The sequence below is a fragment of the Nomascus leucogenys genome, chromosome 14 (assembly GCF_006542625.1).
Source record: "Nomascus leucogenys isolate Asia chromosome 14, Asia_NLE_v1, whole genome shotgun sequence".
Lineage (NCBI taxonomy): Eukaryota > Metazoa > Chordata > Mammalia > Primates > Hylobatidae > Nomascus > Nomascus leucogenys.
In genome coordinates, this window is record NC_044394.1 from 38,371,629 (window position 1) to 38,387,457 (window position 15,829).

The window sequence follows — 15,829 nt, forward strand, 5'->3', positions numbered from 1 at the left end:
GCATCCAGGAGGCAGGCTTGGGCCTTTCGTGCCTGAATCCCAGCACGGGCCAGGTGGAGCAGGTGCCCGTGGGAGGTGGCTGAGGCACGGAGGAGTGAGAGATTGAGCTGGTTTGCGGGTATGAGCAGAGGTCCGGGCTTGCCAGTGTGAGGCTCCCACCTGCTGCCTTGTGTGTGCTCATTAGAGCACTTGGTAAAGTGAGGACTCCAGGCAGCCTGAATGTGAGAACCCCTGCCCTGCCCCGCATTTGCAGATGAGAAAACGGGGTCCCAAGAACAGAGGAACTCCACAAATAGAAAATCAGTGGGAGGGCCAAGAACCGAACTCGAGTTGCCAGACCCTGGTCCCGTTCTCTGTCCCCTCCCTCAAACTGCCACCCTGAGTTCATCTGGAACGACAGACCGCACAGGGAAGCCTGCAGGGGCCTCCGGGGCACTGGGCAGAATTTTCCTAACAGGCTGAAGTCCAGGCAGGAATGTCTTTTTGTTGTCATTGCTACCAATCTGCCCTTCAAAATCAGCCACGCTTGGTGGCTCATGCCTGTAATCCCAGCACTTTGAAAGGCTGAGGTGGGTGGATCACTTGAGGCCAGGAGTTCGAGACCAGCCTGGCCAACATGGCGAAACTCTGTTTCTACAAAAAAATACAAAAATTAGCTGGGTGTGGTGGCACCACCTGTAGTCCCAGCTACTTGGGGGCCTGAGGTGGGAGGATCACCTAACCCAGGAGGTGGAGGCTGCACTGAGCTATAATTGCGCCACTGCACTCCAGCTCAGGCGACAGAGTGAGACCCTGTCTCAAGGAAAAAAAAAAAAAAAAAGCCCGAGTCCCCAAAGCAAAGCAGCATCCTGAAGGCGCAGGGTCTGGGTGTCTGGGGCTGCGGGCCGGGCTCACGGCAGGCCTCTCCTCCAGGGCTGCTCAGCGTGGTGGATCTCTCCGCCCAGGCTGTCATCTACGAGGTGGCCACCGTGACCTACATGGTAAGGCTCCTGCAGGGGTGCCTTCCCCACATCCCCACCTGATGGCTGGAGGTGTCATAGGAGGGGGGCAGGCTGTCACCTGAAGCTGTCTCTGTCTCCCGAGGGACGCCCCCTGGGCCTCTCGTGCCCACCAGGTCCAGACCCAGCTCAGCTTACGCCAGGGCTCACACACAGGTGCCCACAACCTGACCACCAAGGGTGATATTTCACTCACAGATGCTGGAATTTTAAAAATTAATTAGTATTATTTTAAAATTGGGAGATTTCACATCACAATCTTATTTTTGGATTTTCTTTAAAAATGCACATTCCAGGCTGGGCACGATGGCTCACGCATGTAATCCCAGTACTTTGGGAGGCTGAAGTGGGCGGATCACGAGGCCAGTAGTTCAAGACCAACCTGGCCAATATGGTGAAACCCCGTCTCTACTAAAAATATAAAAAGTTAGCCAGGTATGGTGGCACAAGCCTGTAGTCCCAGCCACTTGGGAGGCTGAGGCAGGAGAATCACTTGAACCCAGGAGGCGGAGGTTGCAGTGAACCGAGATCGTGCCACTGCACTCAAGCCTAGACAACAGAGTAAGACTCTGTCTCAAAAAAAAAAAAAAAAAAAAAAAGCACATTCCATTGAGCAGCAGGCCCACATTCCTGCACACTGCAGTCGGCCAGAGCTGGGTGACAGCGTCCCCAGCAGGGCCATGGGCTCTCCTCCACCATAGCCCCCACCTCCCCTCTACTCCCCACAGAGACACAGGCATCATCTTGCTTACGCGGCCCATGTCACTCGGGTACACATCTGCATGTTATCCCTGACCCCAGCTTTAAGCAAAGGAGTCACAAAAATCTACATTACAAAATCAGTTTGGAGATTCTTACTTTTACAAATGGTTTCTGCTGAAATCTCTTTTTTCTTACAGGAAGCTTTTCTGGGACTAAGACCACATTCACCTCTTTAAAATCTGTTTACTCATTTGATTTTGACAACACAATGATTTTGGTTGCAAGGCCCGCCTGCCTGTGCTGCCTCTGATGGCGCAGGTGGTGGTGGGACTGGTTGGCTCACTGGGGGTACCCCCACCCTTCTCCCAGCCCCAGCCCTCCCTGCCTCATTGTCAGCAGCAAGAATGTGACATGCCTCTTATGCTGCATGCCTGAGATCTGCTCTGCCTTCCCGCTCCCATCCCTCTTGGCCCAGGCTGGCTCAGGACTCCAGGGGTTGGAGGGTGGGCCCACCGACAGTGCTTTCTTATCTTTGATCCCAGATTCCCTTGGGGCTCAGCATCGGGGTCTGTGTCCGAGTGGGGATGGCTCTGGGGGCTGCGGATACTGTGCAGGCCAAGCGCTCGGCCGTCTCAGGCGTGCTCAGCATAGGTAGGTGGAGTCCTTTCCTGGTGGGCCTTCAAACGTTGGCCTGAGTCACCAGCCTGGGCCACAGGAAGGCTGGCACGGTGGAGGCAGGGCTGGCCTTGGGGGCTGCCAGGTTTATCTTCCAAGCCTGCTGGACCTGCCATTTGGCCCAGGTCAGCCTCTGCTGATAAGCTAACAGCTGCCCCTCCCTGAGCAGCAATCGTCCCTCCCACCACTTTCTCCCCATCCCCACTCACTCCTCCCTGCTGCTGTGATTCTGGGACTCTTCTGGAGACAGCTGGCTTCTACCACTTACCTCAGAGCGAAGCCTGACTCTTTGAAGGCCCTTCTTGCCCAGCACTCTCCTTCCAGCTGTCCAGAGTCCTTCTGCAAGCCTGGCCCTCCCAGCACTGCCATGAGCTTGGCAGCTGCCAACCCACTCTGGAGAAGGAGCCACTCGTGTCCTCTGACATCATGGCTGTGCTTTCTGAGACTGGAAGGCTCAGACCGGCTTCCCTGTAGAAAGCAGTGGTTCTCAGGCTGTAGCCTGCGCCGGAATCCCCTGGAGGGCTGGTCACAGATTGCTGGGCCTCACCAGCAGACTTTGGTTCAGTAGGTCGGAGGCAGGGTCTGAGAATCTAACAAGTTCCCACGTGATGCTGATGTTGCTGTGCCAGCGTGCCGCCCACTCTGAGAACCACTGGAGTGGAAGCATTTTCCACACTGCCCTTCCTACAAGACTGTCTAGCCCAAATGAATGCCTCAGATGTGGGGGACATCAGGGCCCGTGACAAAAGGCACCTGGTTGCAGAGGGCTGGGCTGACTTGCACTGACGCAGGGGCCAGCCCTTTGCTGATCTGAGCAAGGGTGCTTCCTGGCTTGGGGTCTGTCATTGCTGCACCTTTCGTCTCTTCCAGTTGGCATTTCCCTGGTCCTGGGCACCCTGATAAGCATCCTGAAAAATCAGCTGGGGCATATTTTTACCAATGATGAGTAGGTAATCAGTTTTCTATGCTGACTTTTGGAAAATGTCAAAGTGGTTTCCAGTGTATCCTCAGATTTATCACATGCCTGGCTCAGTGCTGGGCCCAAAGGAAGCAGGAAGAGCCCAGGCTTGGCTCTCACTGACAGGAAGCCAACCTCTGTCTGTCCACCCTAGGCCTTTAGTGCCTGTCCATAGACAAGAGGCTAATTGAAGGGCAGTCCAAAATTGTGGGGGCTCTTCTGAAGTTTTAGGTGTGACCCACAGACACAGAAAACTCTGGGCTAGCAGTGCCAGTTACATTTGTGTGGGGCAACTACCTCTATTCCAAAGCTTTTTCTTGCAGGGGTGGGGTGTGGAATAGAAGGGACATAAATGGGTCTCAAAGGATACATCTGTGTCTTAATGCTTTCTCATTTCTTCTGCAGAGATGTCATTGCCCTGGTGAGCCAGGTCTTGCCGGTTTATAGTGTCTTTCATGTCTTTGAGGCCATCTGTGTAAGTACCACTTTGATCCAAAGCCTGACTCCCTGGGACATGATTTATGTACTTGTGCCCTCCCCAAGACCTCGTGGTTAATTAGTTAACAAGATCACTTGTTAATACACGTGAAGGGCTAACTATATAGAAAGTGCCCAAAATATTTGCTGATAATAGTTCCATTCTTATTTCAAGCAGTGACTTCCCTCTTCTTCTGCAATTTACACGAGCTCAAAAGTGAATGCAGATTAGCAAAGAACTGAAAAATTGCAGCAGTGTAAAGCCACAAATCTTTTTCTTCCGGATTCCTCATGAGCTGGGACCATGACATTTACCTATGCCCCAGGCTGGCCAGGAGCTGAATGGCAACCATATCCTGTTGCCAGCACAAAGGGACATTTCTACAAGGGAACGAGCCCACCCAGAACACAGAAGGAACTGGACTTTCTGCTCCTTTGATCACTAAAGGACAGGTGTCATTTAACACAGATTTGAATTATGTGATTTCTTTTTTTTTTTGAGACAGGGTCTCGCTTTGTCACCCAGGCTGGAGTGCAGCAGTGCGATCATGGCTCACTGCAGCCTCAACCTCCTGAGCTCAAGTGATCCTCTCACCTCAGCCTCCCAAGTAGCTGGGACTACAGGTGCATGCCACCACATCCAGCTAATTTTTTAATTTTTGTATTTTTTGTAGAGACAGGGTCACACTATGGTAGGTGGAATCCTCTCCTGGTGGGCCTTACAACGTTGGCCTGAGTCACCAGCCTGGGCCAGAGGAAGGCTGGCACGGTGGAGGTGGGGCTGGCCTCGGGAGCTGCCAGGTTTATCTTCCAAGCCCTGGCTGGCCTCGAACTCCTGGGCTCAAGTGATCCTCCCATATCAGTCCCAATGCTGGGACTACAGGCATGAACTACTGTGCCCAGCTATGATTTTTTAAAAACACGAGAAAACAACGAAACCCAAAACACTAAACTCTTGCTTAATAAGCAGAATTTGAACTCATAGCTCTCCTACTTTGCGTCTGGAGTTATGTGAATTCTTCAGGAACACACCCCTTGCATACATTCCCATAGCTCTGCAGAAGGATATGCCCTTAATTAGCAACACTGGCACACTCCAGCCCTTTCCCTAGCTGGGGAAAAAACACTTGCATAATAATTACCAACTCATTACAAATCTACTGAAAGAAATCATATTTACGGAGGATTTTTCCAAAGGCCTCTGTGTACTCCAGCCAGTTTGCTAACTATTCTAGGATTTATTTTTGAATACAGATGGGCATTCAGAAAGCGACAAGCTCGGGCCACATGTTCTTAGCCTCAGCAGAAATGCCTTCCCTGGGCTTTGTTCTGGCATCATATTTGTGGTCTTTATCAAGGAACATTCAACGAAACTACTTTATGGAGCCCATTATTGCTTTTGTCATAGGAGACTATTTTGTTGTTGTTGTTGTTGTTGAGACAGAGTCTCATTCTGTCGCCCAGGCTGGAGTGCAGTGGTGTGATCTTGGTTCACTGCAACCTCCACCTCCTGGGTTCAAGTGATTCTCATGCCTCAGCCTCCCGAGTAGCTGGGATTACAGGCATGCACCCCCACGCCTGGCTAATTTTTGTATTTTTAGTAGAGATGGGGTTTCACCATGTTGGCCAGGCTAGTCTCAAACTCCTGACCTCAGGTGACCCACCCGCCTCGGCTTCCCAAAAAGCACTGGGATTACAGGCGTGAGCCACCACACCCGGCCTGGATACTGTTAAAAGACACTATTCACTATCCATACTTTTTCTCTAGTGTCTGGGCGAGACCACACCTGAGAAATCATTCTTGAAATTGAAAGCTAGGAATAGCTTTGCTTTTTTTTTTTTTTTTTTTTTTTGAGACAGGTCTCACTCTGTCACCCAGGCTGGAGTGCAGTGGTGCCATCTCAGCTCACTGCAGCCTCGACCTCCTGGGCCCAAGCAATCCTCCTACCTCAGCCTCCTGAGTAGCTGGGACTGCAGGTGTGCACTACCATGCCTGGCTAATTTTCTTTTTAAAGTTTTGTAGAGATGGCATGTTGCCATGTTGTCCAGGCTAGTCTTGAGCTCCTGGGCTCAAGCAGCCCTCCTGCCTTGGCCTCCCAAAGTGCTGGGATTGCAGGCATGAGCCATGGCACCTGGCCCAGCATTTCTTAAGAAATTAAGTATGCCTCCCCTTCCAGCGGGCAGTACTTCTCTAGTCACTTGGCTACCAAGAAACTCCGAGTCAGGTTTACAGAGAACAGTTACCAGGGCCTGAGGGCTTGTGTATGTGCAGCCCAACATTTTTCCTCCTGGCTAGTCAGTTTTTTCTTAATTTACATTTTCCATGAGCCTTATTTTTATATTTTGTAAACTTTTAGTGAGTTATAATTTACATATGATAAAATTCATATATAAATATACAACTCAGTGATTTTAAATGAATTTAGAGTTATGTAACCATCACCACCATCTAGTTTTACATCACCCCCCAGAATTTCCTGGAGACTGTTTTGTAGTTAATCCCTGTTCCCATCTCCTGCCCTGGGCAATCCACTGCATTGCTTTCTGTCTGTATGAAAAATTTCATATAAGTAGGGTCATATGATATGCAGTCCTGTGTCTGGCTGCTTCTCCTTAGCATACTGTTTTTGAGGTTCACCAATGTTGCAGCATGCGTCACTGCTTCATTCCTTTTATTACTGAGTAGTTCCATTGTATGGAAATACCGCCTTTGTCTATCCATTCATCAGTGGATGGACATTTGGGTTGTTTCTAGTTTTTGCTATCATCAATAATGCTGTTTAGAATGTTCATGTGGAAGTCTGTGTGTGGATTTGTTTTCATTTCTTTTAGTAGAGTCCTGGGAGTTGAACTGTTGGGTCAAATGATAATTTTATTTTTAGCTTTTTAAGAAACTGCCAGTCAGATGCAGTAGAGCTCATGCCAGCATACCAGTGCTGGTAATCCCAGCACTTTGGGAGGCTGAGGTGGGAGGATCACTTCAACCAAGGAGTTTGAGACCAGCCTGGACAACACAGGGAGACCCTATCTCTACAAAAGTTTTTAAAAATTAGCTGGGGGTGTGGGGGCATTGGCGCACACCTATAGTCTTTGCTACTTGGGAGGCTGAGGCAGGAGGATTGCTTGAGCCCAACAGTTCAAGGTTATAGTCAGCCGTGATTGTACTACTGCACTCCAGCCTGGGCAACAGAGTGAGACCCCCATCTCTAAAAATAAAGTAAAATAAAAAATTTTAAAAAGTCACGATGTAACCCAAATTCACCTAAACTTTCTATTATTTTGTAGGAGTTTTGCATGTTGCTTTTAGGTCTGTGGTTTTAACTTTTGTAAAACAGGATATCTAAATTCATTATTTTGTATGTGGATGTCCAGTTGTTCCGGTACCATTTCTTGAAAAAAAAAAACTAGGCTTTCTCCAGTTGCCTTTGCTCCTTTGTCAAAATCAGTTGACTGTATTTGTATGGGTCTATTTCTGGGCTCTCTCTTCCATTCCAGTGATCTTTTTTGTCTATTCTTTCACCAATAGAATCATTACTAGGTATCCTTGGGCAATTGGTTCCAGGACCCCGCAAGGTACCAAAATCCACAGATGCTCAAGTTCCTGATATAAAACGGCAGGGAATTTGCATATAACCTATGCCCATCCTCCTATGAGTTTAAGTCATCTCTAGATTACTTATAATACCTAATACAATGTAAAAGCCATGTAAATAGTTGCTATGCTGTGTATTTTTTTATTGTTGTATTATTGTTTTTCAAATATTTTTGATCCATGGCTGGTTGAATCCATGGATGCAGAACCTGTGGGTATGGAGGGCTGGCTATATAATTAACACTGGTGACCTGTACACTTAAAAACAGCTAAGACAGCATATTTTATGTGTATTTTATCAAAATTAAAAGAATTTTTTTTAAATTTTTTTAAATCAACCCTGACTTAAAGTATTGATACAAGGCTGAGTGCAGTGGCTCATGCCTGTAATGGCAGGACTTTGGGAGGCTGAGGCAAAGGAGGTCCTCACTTGAGGTCAGGAGTTCGAGACCAGCCTGGCCAACATGGCGAAACCCTGTCTCTACAAAAAATACAAAAATTAGCCAAGCATGGTGGCACATGTCTGTAATCCCAGCTACTCCAGTGGCTGAGCATGAGAATTGCTTGAACCCGGGAGGTGGAGGTTGCAGTGAGCCAAGACTGCGCCACTGTATTCCAGCTTGGATGACAGAGCAAGACTCTGTCTCAAAAAAATAAATAATAAAAAAAGTATTGATAGGAGAAGTAACTGAGCTAACACGTATGAAAGTGTCTGAAACACAGTAGCCACTTAATAGACATTAGGGTTGCTATAATGCAACAGACAAGACCTTGTGGACAACTTTACCATGCTGTCTTGATTACTGTAGCTTTATAGTAATTCTTGAAATTGGGTAGTATCACTCCTCCAACATTGCTTTTCTTTGTAAATGTTGTGTTTTGAGTCTTTTCCCTTTCCACGTAAGCTTTAGAATCAGTTTGTCAATATCTACAAAAGCTGCTGGATGGCTTTTCCTTTCTTGTTGCAGCCATCCCAGTGGGGATATGCTACTATGTCACTGTGGTCTCAGTGTGCATTTCTCTAATGATGAGCCCCTTTTTGTGTGCTTATTATTCATTCATATGTAGCCTTCAGTGAAATTTCCATTTTAGTCTTTTGCCTATTTTAAAAATTAAGTAGGCTAGGTGTGATGACTCAAGTCTATAAAACCATCACTTTGGGAGGCTAAAGAAAGAGGTTGGCTTGAGCCCAGGAGATCAAGACCAGCCTTGGTGACATGGCAAGATACCATCTCTACAAAACATTAAAAAAAAAAAAAAAAAAAAAAAAAAGCCTGGGCATAGTGGTGCATATCTGCCGTCCCAGCTACTAGGGAGGCTGAGGTGGGAGGATGGCTTGTACCCAGAAGTTCAAGGCTGCAGTGAGCTATGACTGCACCACTGCACTCTGGGCTGGGTGACAGAGCAAGACCCTGTCTCAATCTACAAAATAAATAAAACAAATTTTAAAAATATGAAAATATAATGTTTGGTAGCTGGTTGTATTTGCTTGCTAAGTGCTTTGGTTTTAATTGTGTCCCCCGAAGTTCATATGTTCATGTAACAGTGTTGAGAGATAGAACTTTTTTTTGGTTGTCTTTTTGTTTTTTTGAGACAAAGTCTCACGATGTTGCCCAGGCTGGTCTTGAACTCCTGGCCTCAAGCAACCCTCCTGCCTCAGTCTCCCAAAGTGTGCCCTGTCGAGGTGGGACCTTTAAGAGATGGATTAATGTCATTATCTTTTTCTTTTGAGATGGAGTCTCGCTCTGTCTCCCAGACTGGAGTGCAGTAGCACGATCTCGGCTCACTGCAAGCTCCACCTCCCAGGTTCATGCCATTCTCCTGCCTCAGCCTCCCGAGTAGTTGGGACTACAGGCATGCACCACCTACACCTAGCTAATTTTTTGTTGTTGTTGTATTTTTAGTAGAGACGGGGTTTTGCCATGTTAGCCAGGATGGTCTCGAACTCCTGACCTTGTGATCTGCCCGCCTCGGCCTCCCAGAGTGCTGGGATTACAGGTGTGAGCCACCACACCTGGCCTTAATGTCATTATCTTAAGAGTGGGTTAGTTATTTCAAGAGTTGGTTCCTGACAAAAGGATGAGTCTGGCCCCCTTCCCCTCTTTCTTGTGTGCTCTTTTGCCCTTCAGGCGTTGGGATGATACAGCAAGAAGGCCCTCAACAGATGTTGTCACTTGATCTGGGACTTCCCAGGCTCCAGAACCGTAAGCCAAATAAATTTCTGTTCATTATAAATTACTCAGTCTATGGTATTATGTTATAGCAACACAAAATGGACTAAGACACTAGCACTGCCATAACAAAGTACCAAAAATTGGATGGCTTACATAACAGAAATTTACTGTCTTACAGTTCTGGAGACCAGATATCCTAAATCAAGGTGTCAGCAGGGCCATACTTATACTTCCTTTGAAGCACTAAAGAAGGATCTGTTCTGGGCCTCTCTTCTAGCTCTGGTAGCCTCAGGGGTTTCTTGGATTGTAGATGGTCATCCTTTCCCTGTCTCTTCAAGTCTTCCTTCCATGTCTGTCTCTGTCCAAATTCCCTCTTTTTTTTTTTTTTTTTTTTGAGATGGAGTCTTGCTGTGTTGCCAGGCTGGAGTGCAATATTGCGCTCTAGCCTCATTGCAACCACCTACCTCCTGGGTTGAAGCAATTCTCCTACCTCAGCCTCCCAAATAGCTGGGACTACAGGTGCGCACCACTGTGCCTGGCTAATTATTTTTTTTTTTTTTGTATTTTAGTAGAGACGGGGTTTCACCATGTTGGCCAGGATGGTCTTGATCTCCTGACCTCGTGATCTGCCCACCTCGGCCTCCCAAAGTGCTGGGATTACAGGTGTGAGCCACCACACCAGGCAAAAATTCCCTCTTTTAATAAGGACACCAGTCATATTGGATTAGGGCCTACCTTAATGACTTCATCTTAACTTGATAGTCAGCAAAGGCCTTATTTCCAAATAAGGTAACATTCACAGGTACTGAGAGAATTTCAACATCTTTTGGCTGGACACAGTGGCTCACACCTGTAATCGCAGCACTTAGGGAGGCTGAGGTGGGCAGATCACCTGAGGTCAGGAGTTCAAGACCAGCCTGGCCAACATGGTGAAACCCCATCTCTACTAATAATACAAAAATTAGCCGGGCGTGATGGCACACACCTGTAATCCCAGCTACTCAGGAGGCTGAGGCAGGAGAATTGCTTGAACCCAGGAGGTGGAGGTTGTAGTGAGCCAAGGTTGTGCCATTACACACCAGCCTAGACGACAAGAGCAAAACTCCACCTCAAAAAAAAAAAAAAAAAAAGGAATTTCATATCCTCAAAAAAAAAAAGGAATATCTTTTATGGGAGACACGATTCAACCCATAAGATTTATTATTAGTTATAAGAGTTCTTTATATATTCTAGATACAATTCCTTTATCAAGCTTTATGATTTGCAAACCCAGGCTGTGGCTTGTCTTTTTAAATTAAATTTTACTTTTTAAATTCACAGATAAATATATTTATGGTATACATTTTTTTCTTTTGTTTTTTTTTGCTGTTTTGGTTTTTTTGTTCTTTGTTTTTTTTTTTAAGACAGGTCTCACTCTGTTGCCCAGGCTGGAGTGCAGTGGCACTATCATAGCTCACTACAGAACTCCTGGGCTTAGGCCATTCTCCCACCTCGGCCTCCCAAAGTGCTGGGATTACAGGCGTGAGCCAATGCACCCAGCCACTATGTTTGTATATATGTAAACATTTCACTATGTTTAGACATTGTGAAATGGCTAAATCAAGCTAATTAACGTATGCATTACCTTACATAATTCTAATTTTCTTGTGGTGAGAACATTTAAAATATACTCCTAGCAATTTTCAAGTATACAATAGTTATCATGTTGTACAATAGGTCTCTTAAACTTTTTCTTCCTGTCTAACTGAATCATTTTTTTAATGGTATCTTTTGAGCTGCAAAAGTTTTCACTTTCAATGTAGTCCAATTTCTTAATTTTTTTTATGGCTCATGCTTTTGCTATTTTATATTTAAGAACTCTGCCTAACCCAAGGTCACAAAGATTTTCTCCTCTGTTTTCTTTAAAAAGTTTTAATTTTAAGTCTTTCTTACATTTAGGTTTATGATCCCTTTTTTTTGTTTGTTTTGAGATGGAGTCTTGCTCTTTTGCCCAGGCTGGAGTGCAGTGGCACAATCTGGGCTCACTGCAACCTCTGCCTCCAGGGTTCAAGCGATTCTTCTGCCTCAGCCTCCTGAGTAGCTGGGACTACAGGTGTGCGCCACCTCGCCCGGCTAATTTTTGTATTTTTAGTAGAGATGGGGTTTCACCATGTTGGCCAGGCTGGTTTCGAATTCCTGACCTCGTGATCCACCCACCTTGGCTTCCCAAAGTGCTGGGATTACAGGTGTGAGCCACTGTGCCTGGCCTCTGATCCATTTTTAGTTCATTTTTGTGTATAATGAGGTAAGGGTTTAAATTCACTTTTTACATATGGATATACAATTGTCCTGGCACCATTTGTTAGCACATGAAAGACTCATTTCTCCAGTAAATTTTCTTGGAAACACAGTTGAAAATCAACTGACCATAAATGTAGTGGTTTACTTCTGAATTCACAATTCCATTCCATTGATTTATGTCTATGCTATGCCATTGTGACAGTCTTAATTACTGTAGCTTTACAGGGAGTTTTGTAATCAGGTACTATTAATATACCAACTGTTCTTTTCTGTCCCCAAACTCCTTTGACTCTTTTAGGTCCTTTGCATTTTTGTATGTATTTTAGAATCAGCTTATCAATTCCTACTAAAAAGCATGCTGGGATTTTGAAAAGAATTGTGTTGAATCTATAGATCAGTTTGGAAAGAAGTGTCATCTTAACAATATTGAGGCCTCCAATCCATGGGCACAGAATGTCTCTAGTTATTTAGAACTTTTTTATCTCAGCAATGTTTTATAGTCTTCAATGGACAAATCTTATACTTCTTTTGTTAAATTTACCCCAAAGAATTTTATTCTTTGGATGCTACTGTGAATGAAAATGTTTGCTTAATTTCATTTTAGATTGTTCATGTTTATAAAAAATCAATTGATTTTTTGATTATTGATCCTTTATCCTGTGACCTTGTTCTAATAGTTTGTGTGTCTGAGCTCCTTAAGATTTTCTACATGTCATCTGTGAATAGACAGTTTTACTTCTGCTTTCCAAACTGGGGAGGACCTCTAGTACAATGTTGTTTTGTTTTGTTCTGAGAAGGAGTCTCGCTCTGTCACCCAGGCTAGAGAGCAATGGTACGATCTTGGCTCACTGCAACCTCTGCCTCCCAAGTTCAAGCGAGTCTCCTGCCTCAGCCTCCCAAGTAGCTGGGACTACAGGCACGCAACTCTGTGCCTGGCTAATTTTTATTTGTTTATTATTTTTTTTTTTTTAGTAGAGACGGGGTTTCACCATTGGCCAGGGTGGTCTCCAACTCCTGACCTAAGGTGATCCACCCTCCTCGGCCTCCCAAAGTGCTGGGTTTACAGGTGTAAGCCACTGTGCCCAGCTCTCCAGTACAATGTTGAATCCAAGTGTAAAGAGCATACATCTGAGCCTTGATTCCGCTATTAAGGGGAAAGTATTCAAAGTATTCAGTCTTTCTGTGTTAAATTTTATCTGTAGGATTTTCCTAAATGCCCTTTTTCAAGTTGAGAAAGATCCCTTCTAATCCTAGTTTATTGAGACATCTCATGATTGGGTGCTAGATTTTGTGGAATGCTTTTTCTGCTTCTATTGAGATAATCATGTGGTTTTGTTCTTTATTAATATGGTGTTTTGCATTAATTGTTCTTTATTAATATGGTGTTTTGCATTAATTGATTTTCAGGTGTTATACCTTGCATTTCTGGGATAAACCTTTTTGTTTTTTTTTTGAGATAGAGTCTCACTCCGTCGCCAGGCTGGAGTGCAGTGGCATAATCTCAGCTCACTGCAATCTCTGCCTCCTGGGTTCAAGCAATTCTCCTGCCTCAGCCTCCCGAGTAGCTGGGATTACAGGCATGCACCACCACACCTGGCTAATTTTTGTACTTTTAGTAGAGACGGGATTTTACCATGTTGGCCAGGATGGTCTTGATCTCCCGACCTCGTGATCCGCCTGCCTCAGCCTCCCAAAGTGCTGGGATTAGAAGCGTGAGCCACCGCGCCCAGCCCAGATAAACCTCTCTTGATCATGGTGTATATATTTTCTGTATATTCCTAAATTTGGTTTGCTAATATTTTGTTAAAAATTCTGAGTCTGTGTTCATGAGGAATATTTGTAATTCTTATTTTTTGTTATCTTGATCTGGCTTTTGTGTAAGGGTAACATTGGCTTTACAGAATGAGTTTGGAAGTATTCTCTCCTCCAGTACTTTCTAAAAGAGTTTGCGAAGAATTGGCATTATTTCTTGTTTAAATATTGAATACAATTCATCGGTAAAGTCATGCGGGCTTTGGCTTTTGTCAGAAGAGTTTAAATTATAAATTCAATCTATTTACTTGATATAGGTCTATTCAGATTTCCTATTTCTTGTTAAGTTAGTTTCAGTAATTTGTGCCTTTCTAGGAATTTATTCACTTCACCTTGTTTAATTCTTTTGCATGAAGTTGCTCCATATTTCCTTTAATTTTCTTCTTTATGGTCAGCAGTGATGCTCTCATTTTCATTTCTGATTTTGGTAATCTATGTCTAACTCTCTTTATTTTTTGGTTTTATTTTACCAAGCTCAGATCCTTGGTAAGCGTGGGTCAATTTTATGGATCTTTTCTTTTTCTTTTCTTTTTTTTTTTTTTTTGAGATGGAGTCTCGCTCTGTTGCCCAGGCTGGAGTGCAGTGGCGCGATCTCGGCTCACTGCAAACTCCGCCTCCCGAGTTCAAGCGATTCTCCTGTGTCAGCCTCCTGAGTAGCTCGGACTTCAGGTGCCCACCATCACGCCTGGCTAATTTTTATATTTGTGGTAGAGACGGGGTTTCACCATGTTGGCCAGGCTGGTCTCGAACTCCTGACCTTATGATCTGCCCGCCTAGGCCTCCCAAAGTGCTGGGATTACAGGCGTGAACCACTGCGCCCGGCCGATTTTATGGATCTTAAGAACTAACTTTTGTTTTTATTAATTTTCTGTGGTTTATTTCTTTATCTTAATAGGTACATATTAGATGTATATATTTATGGGGTACATGAGATATTTTGATAAGGCATGCAATGCCTAATAATCAGGATAAATGGGGTTTTCATCACCTCAAGCATTAATCATTTCTTTGTGCTACAATCAATCCAATTATACTTTTATTTAAAAATGTATAATAAATTATTGTTGCCTATAATTACCCTGTTGTGCTGTCAAATACTAGATCTTATTCATTCTATCTAACTATATTTTTGTACCCATTAACCATCCCCATTCCCTCTCCCACTATCCATCTCAGCCTCCAGTAACCATCATTCTATTCACTATCTCCATGAGTTCAATTGTTTTAATTTATGTCTCCTACAAACGAGTGAGAATGTACAAAGTCTGGCTTTCTGTGCCTGGCTTATTTCACCTAACATAATTTCCTCCAGGTCCATGCATGTTGTTGCAAGTGACAGGATCCTATTCCTTTTTATGGCTGACTAGTACTCCATTGTATATACGTGCCACATTTTCTTCATCCTTTCATCTGTTCATGGATACTTAGGTTGCTTGCAAATCTCGGCTATTGTGAATAGTGCAATAAACATGGGAGTGCAGGTATCTCTTCGCTATACTAATTTCCTTTCTTTTGAGTATATACCTAGCAGGATTGCTGGGTCACGTGGTAGTTTGTAGTTTTGTGAGGAACTTCCATACTGTTCTCCACAGTGACTGTACTAATTTACATTCCCACCAACAGTGTACAAGGGTTCCCCCCCTTTTTTTTTTAGACGGAGTTTCGCTCTTGTTGCCCAGGCTGGAGTACAATGGCGCAATCTCAGCTCACTGCAACCTCTGCCTCACAGGTTCAAGCAATTTTCCTGCCTCAGCCTTCCTGAGTAGCTAGGATTACAGGCATGCACCACCATGCCCAGCTAATTTTGTATTTTTTTTAGTAGAGAAGGGGTTTCTCCATGTTGGTCAGGCTGGTTTAGAACTCCCAACCTCAGGTGATCCACCCACCTCGACCTCCCAAAGTGCTGGGATTACAGGCCGTGAGCCACCGCGCCCGGCCAAGGGGGGTTCCCTTTTCTTCATGTCCTCCCTAGCATCCATTAGTGCCTGCCTTTTGAATAGAAGCCATTTTAACTGGGGTGAGATGATATCTCATTGTAGTTTTGATGTGCATTTCTCTAACGATCAGTGATGTTGGGCACATTTTCATATATCTGTTTGCCATTTGTATGTCTTCTTTTGAGAAATGCCTATTCAGATCTTATATATTTTAGGATTTTTTT

At 44.7% G+C, this 15,829-nt stretch overlaps 2 protein-coding genes across 5 annotated transcripts in view; one reads left to right on the forward strand and one right to left on the reverse strand.

The window, feature by feature from the left end:
• Positions 1–15,829, forward strand: part of SLC47A2 (solute carrier family 47 member 2) — a 36,956-nt gene that overhangs the window by 9,913 nt on the left and 11,214 nt on the right. For 2 of the 3 annotated variants that reach the window (XM_030828213.1, XM_030828210.1), the window contains exons 10-13: positions 913–980; positions 2,243–2,351; positions 3,246–3,321; positions 3,739–3,808. In XM_030828213.1, coding sequence (XP_030684073.1) covers positions 913–980; positions 2,243–2,351; positions 3,246–3,321; positions 3,739–3,808 — 323 coding nt within the window. Of the gene's footprint in view, positions 1–912; positions 981–1,726; positions 1,769–2,242; positions 2,352–3,245; positions 3,322–3,738; positions 3,809–15,829 lie in introns of all 3 variants that reach the window. The other variant, XM_030828211.1, reaches the window with a different exon arrangement.
• ALDH3A2 (aldehyde dehydrogenase 3 family member A2) overlaps positions 1–15,829 on the reverse strand; it is a 61,393-nt gene that overhangs the window by 3,998 nt on the left and 41,566 nt on the right. The gene's annotated exons all lie outside the window — the stretch shown is intronic.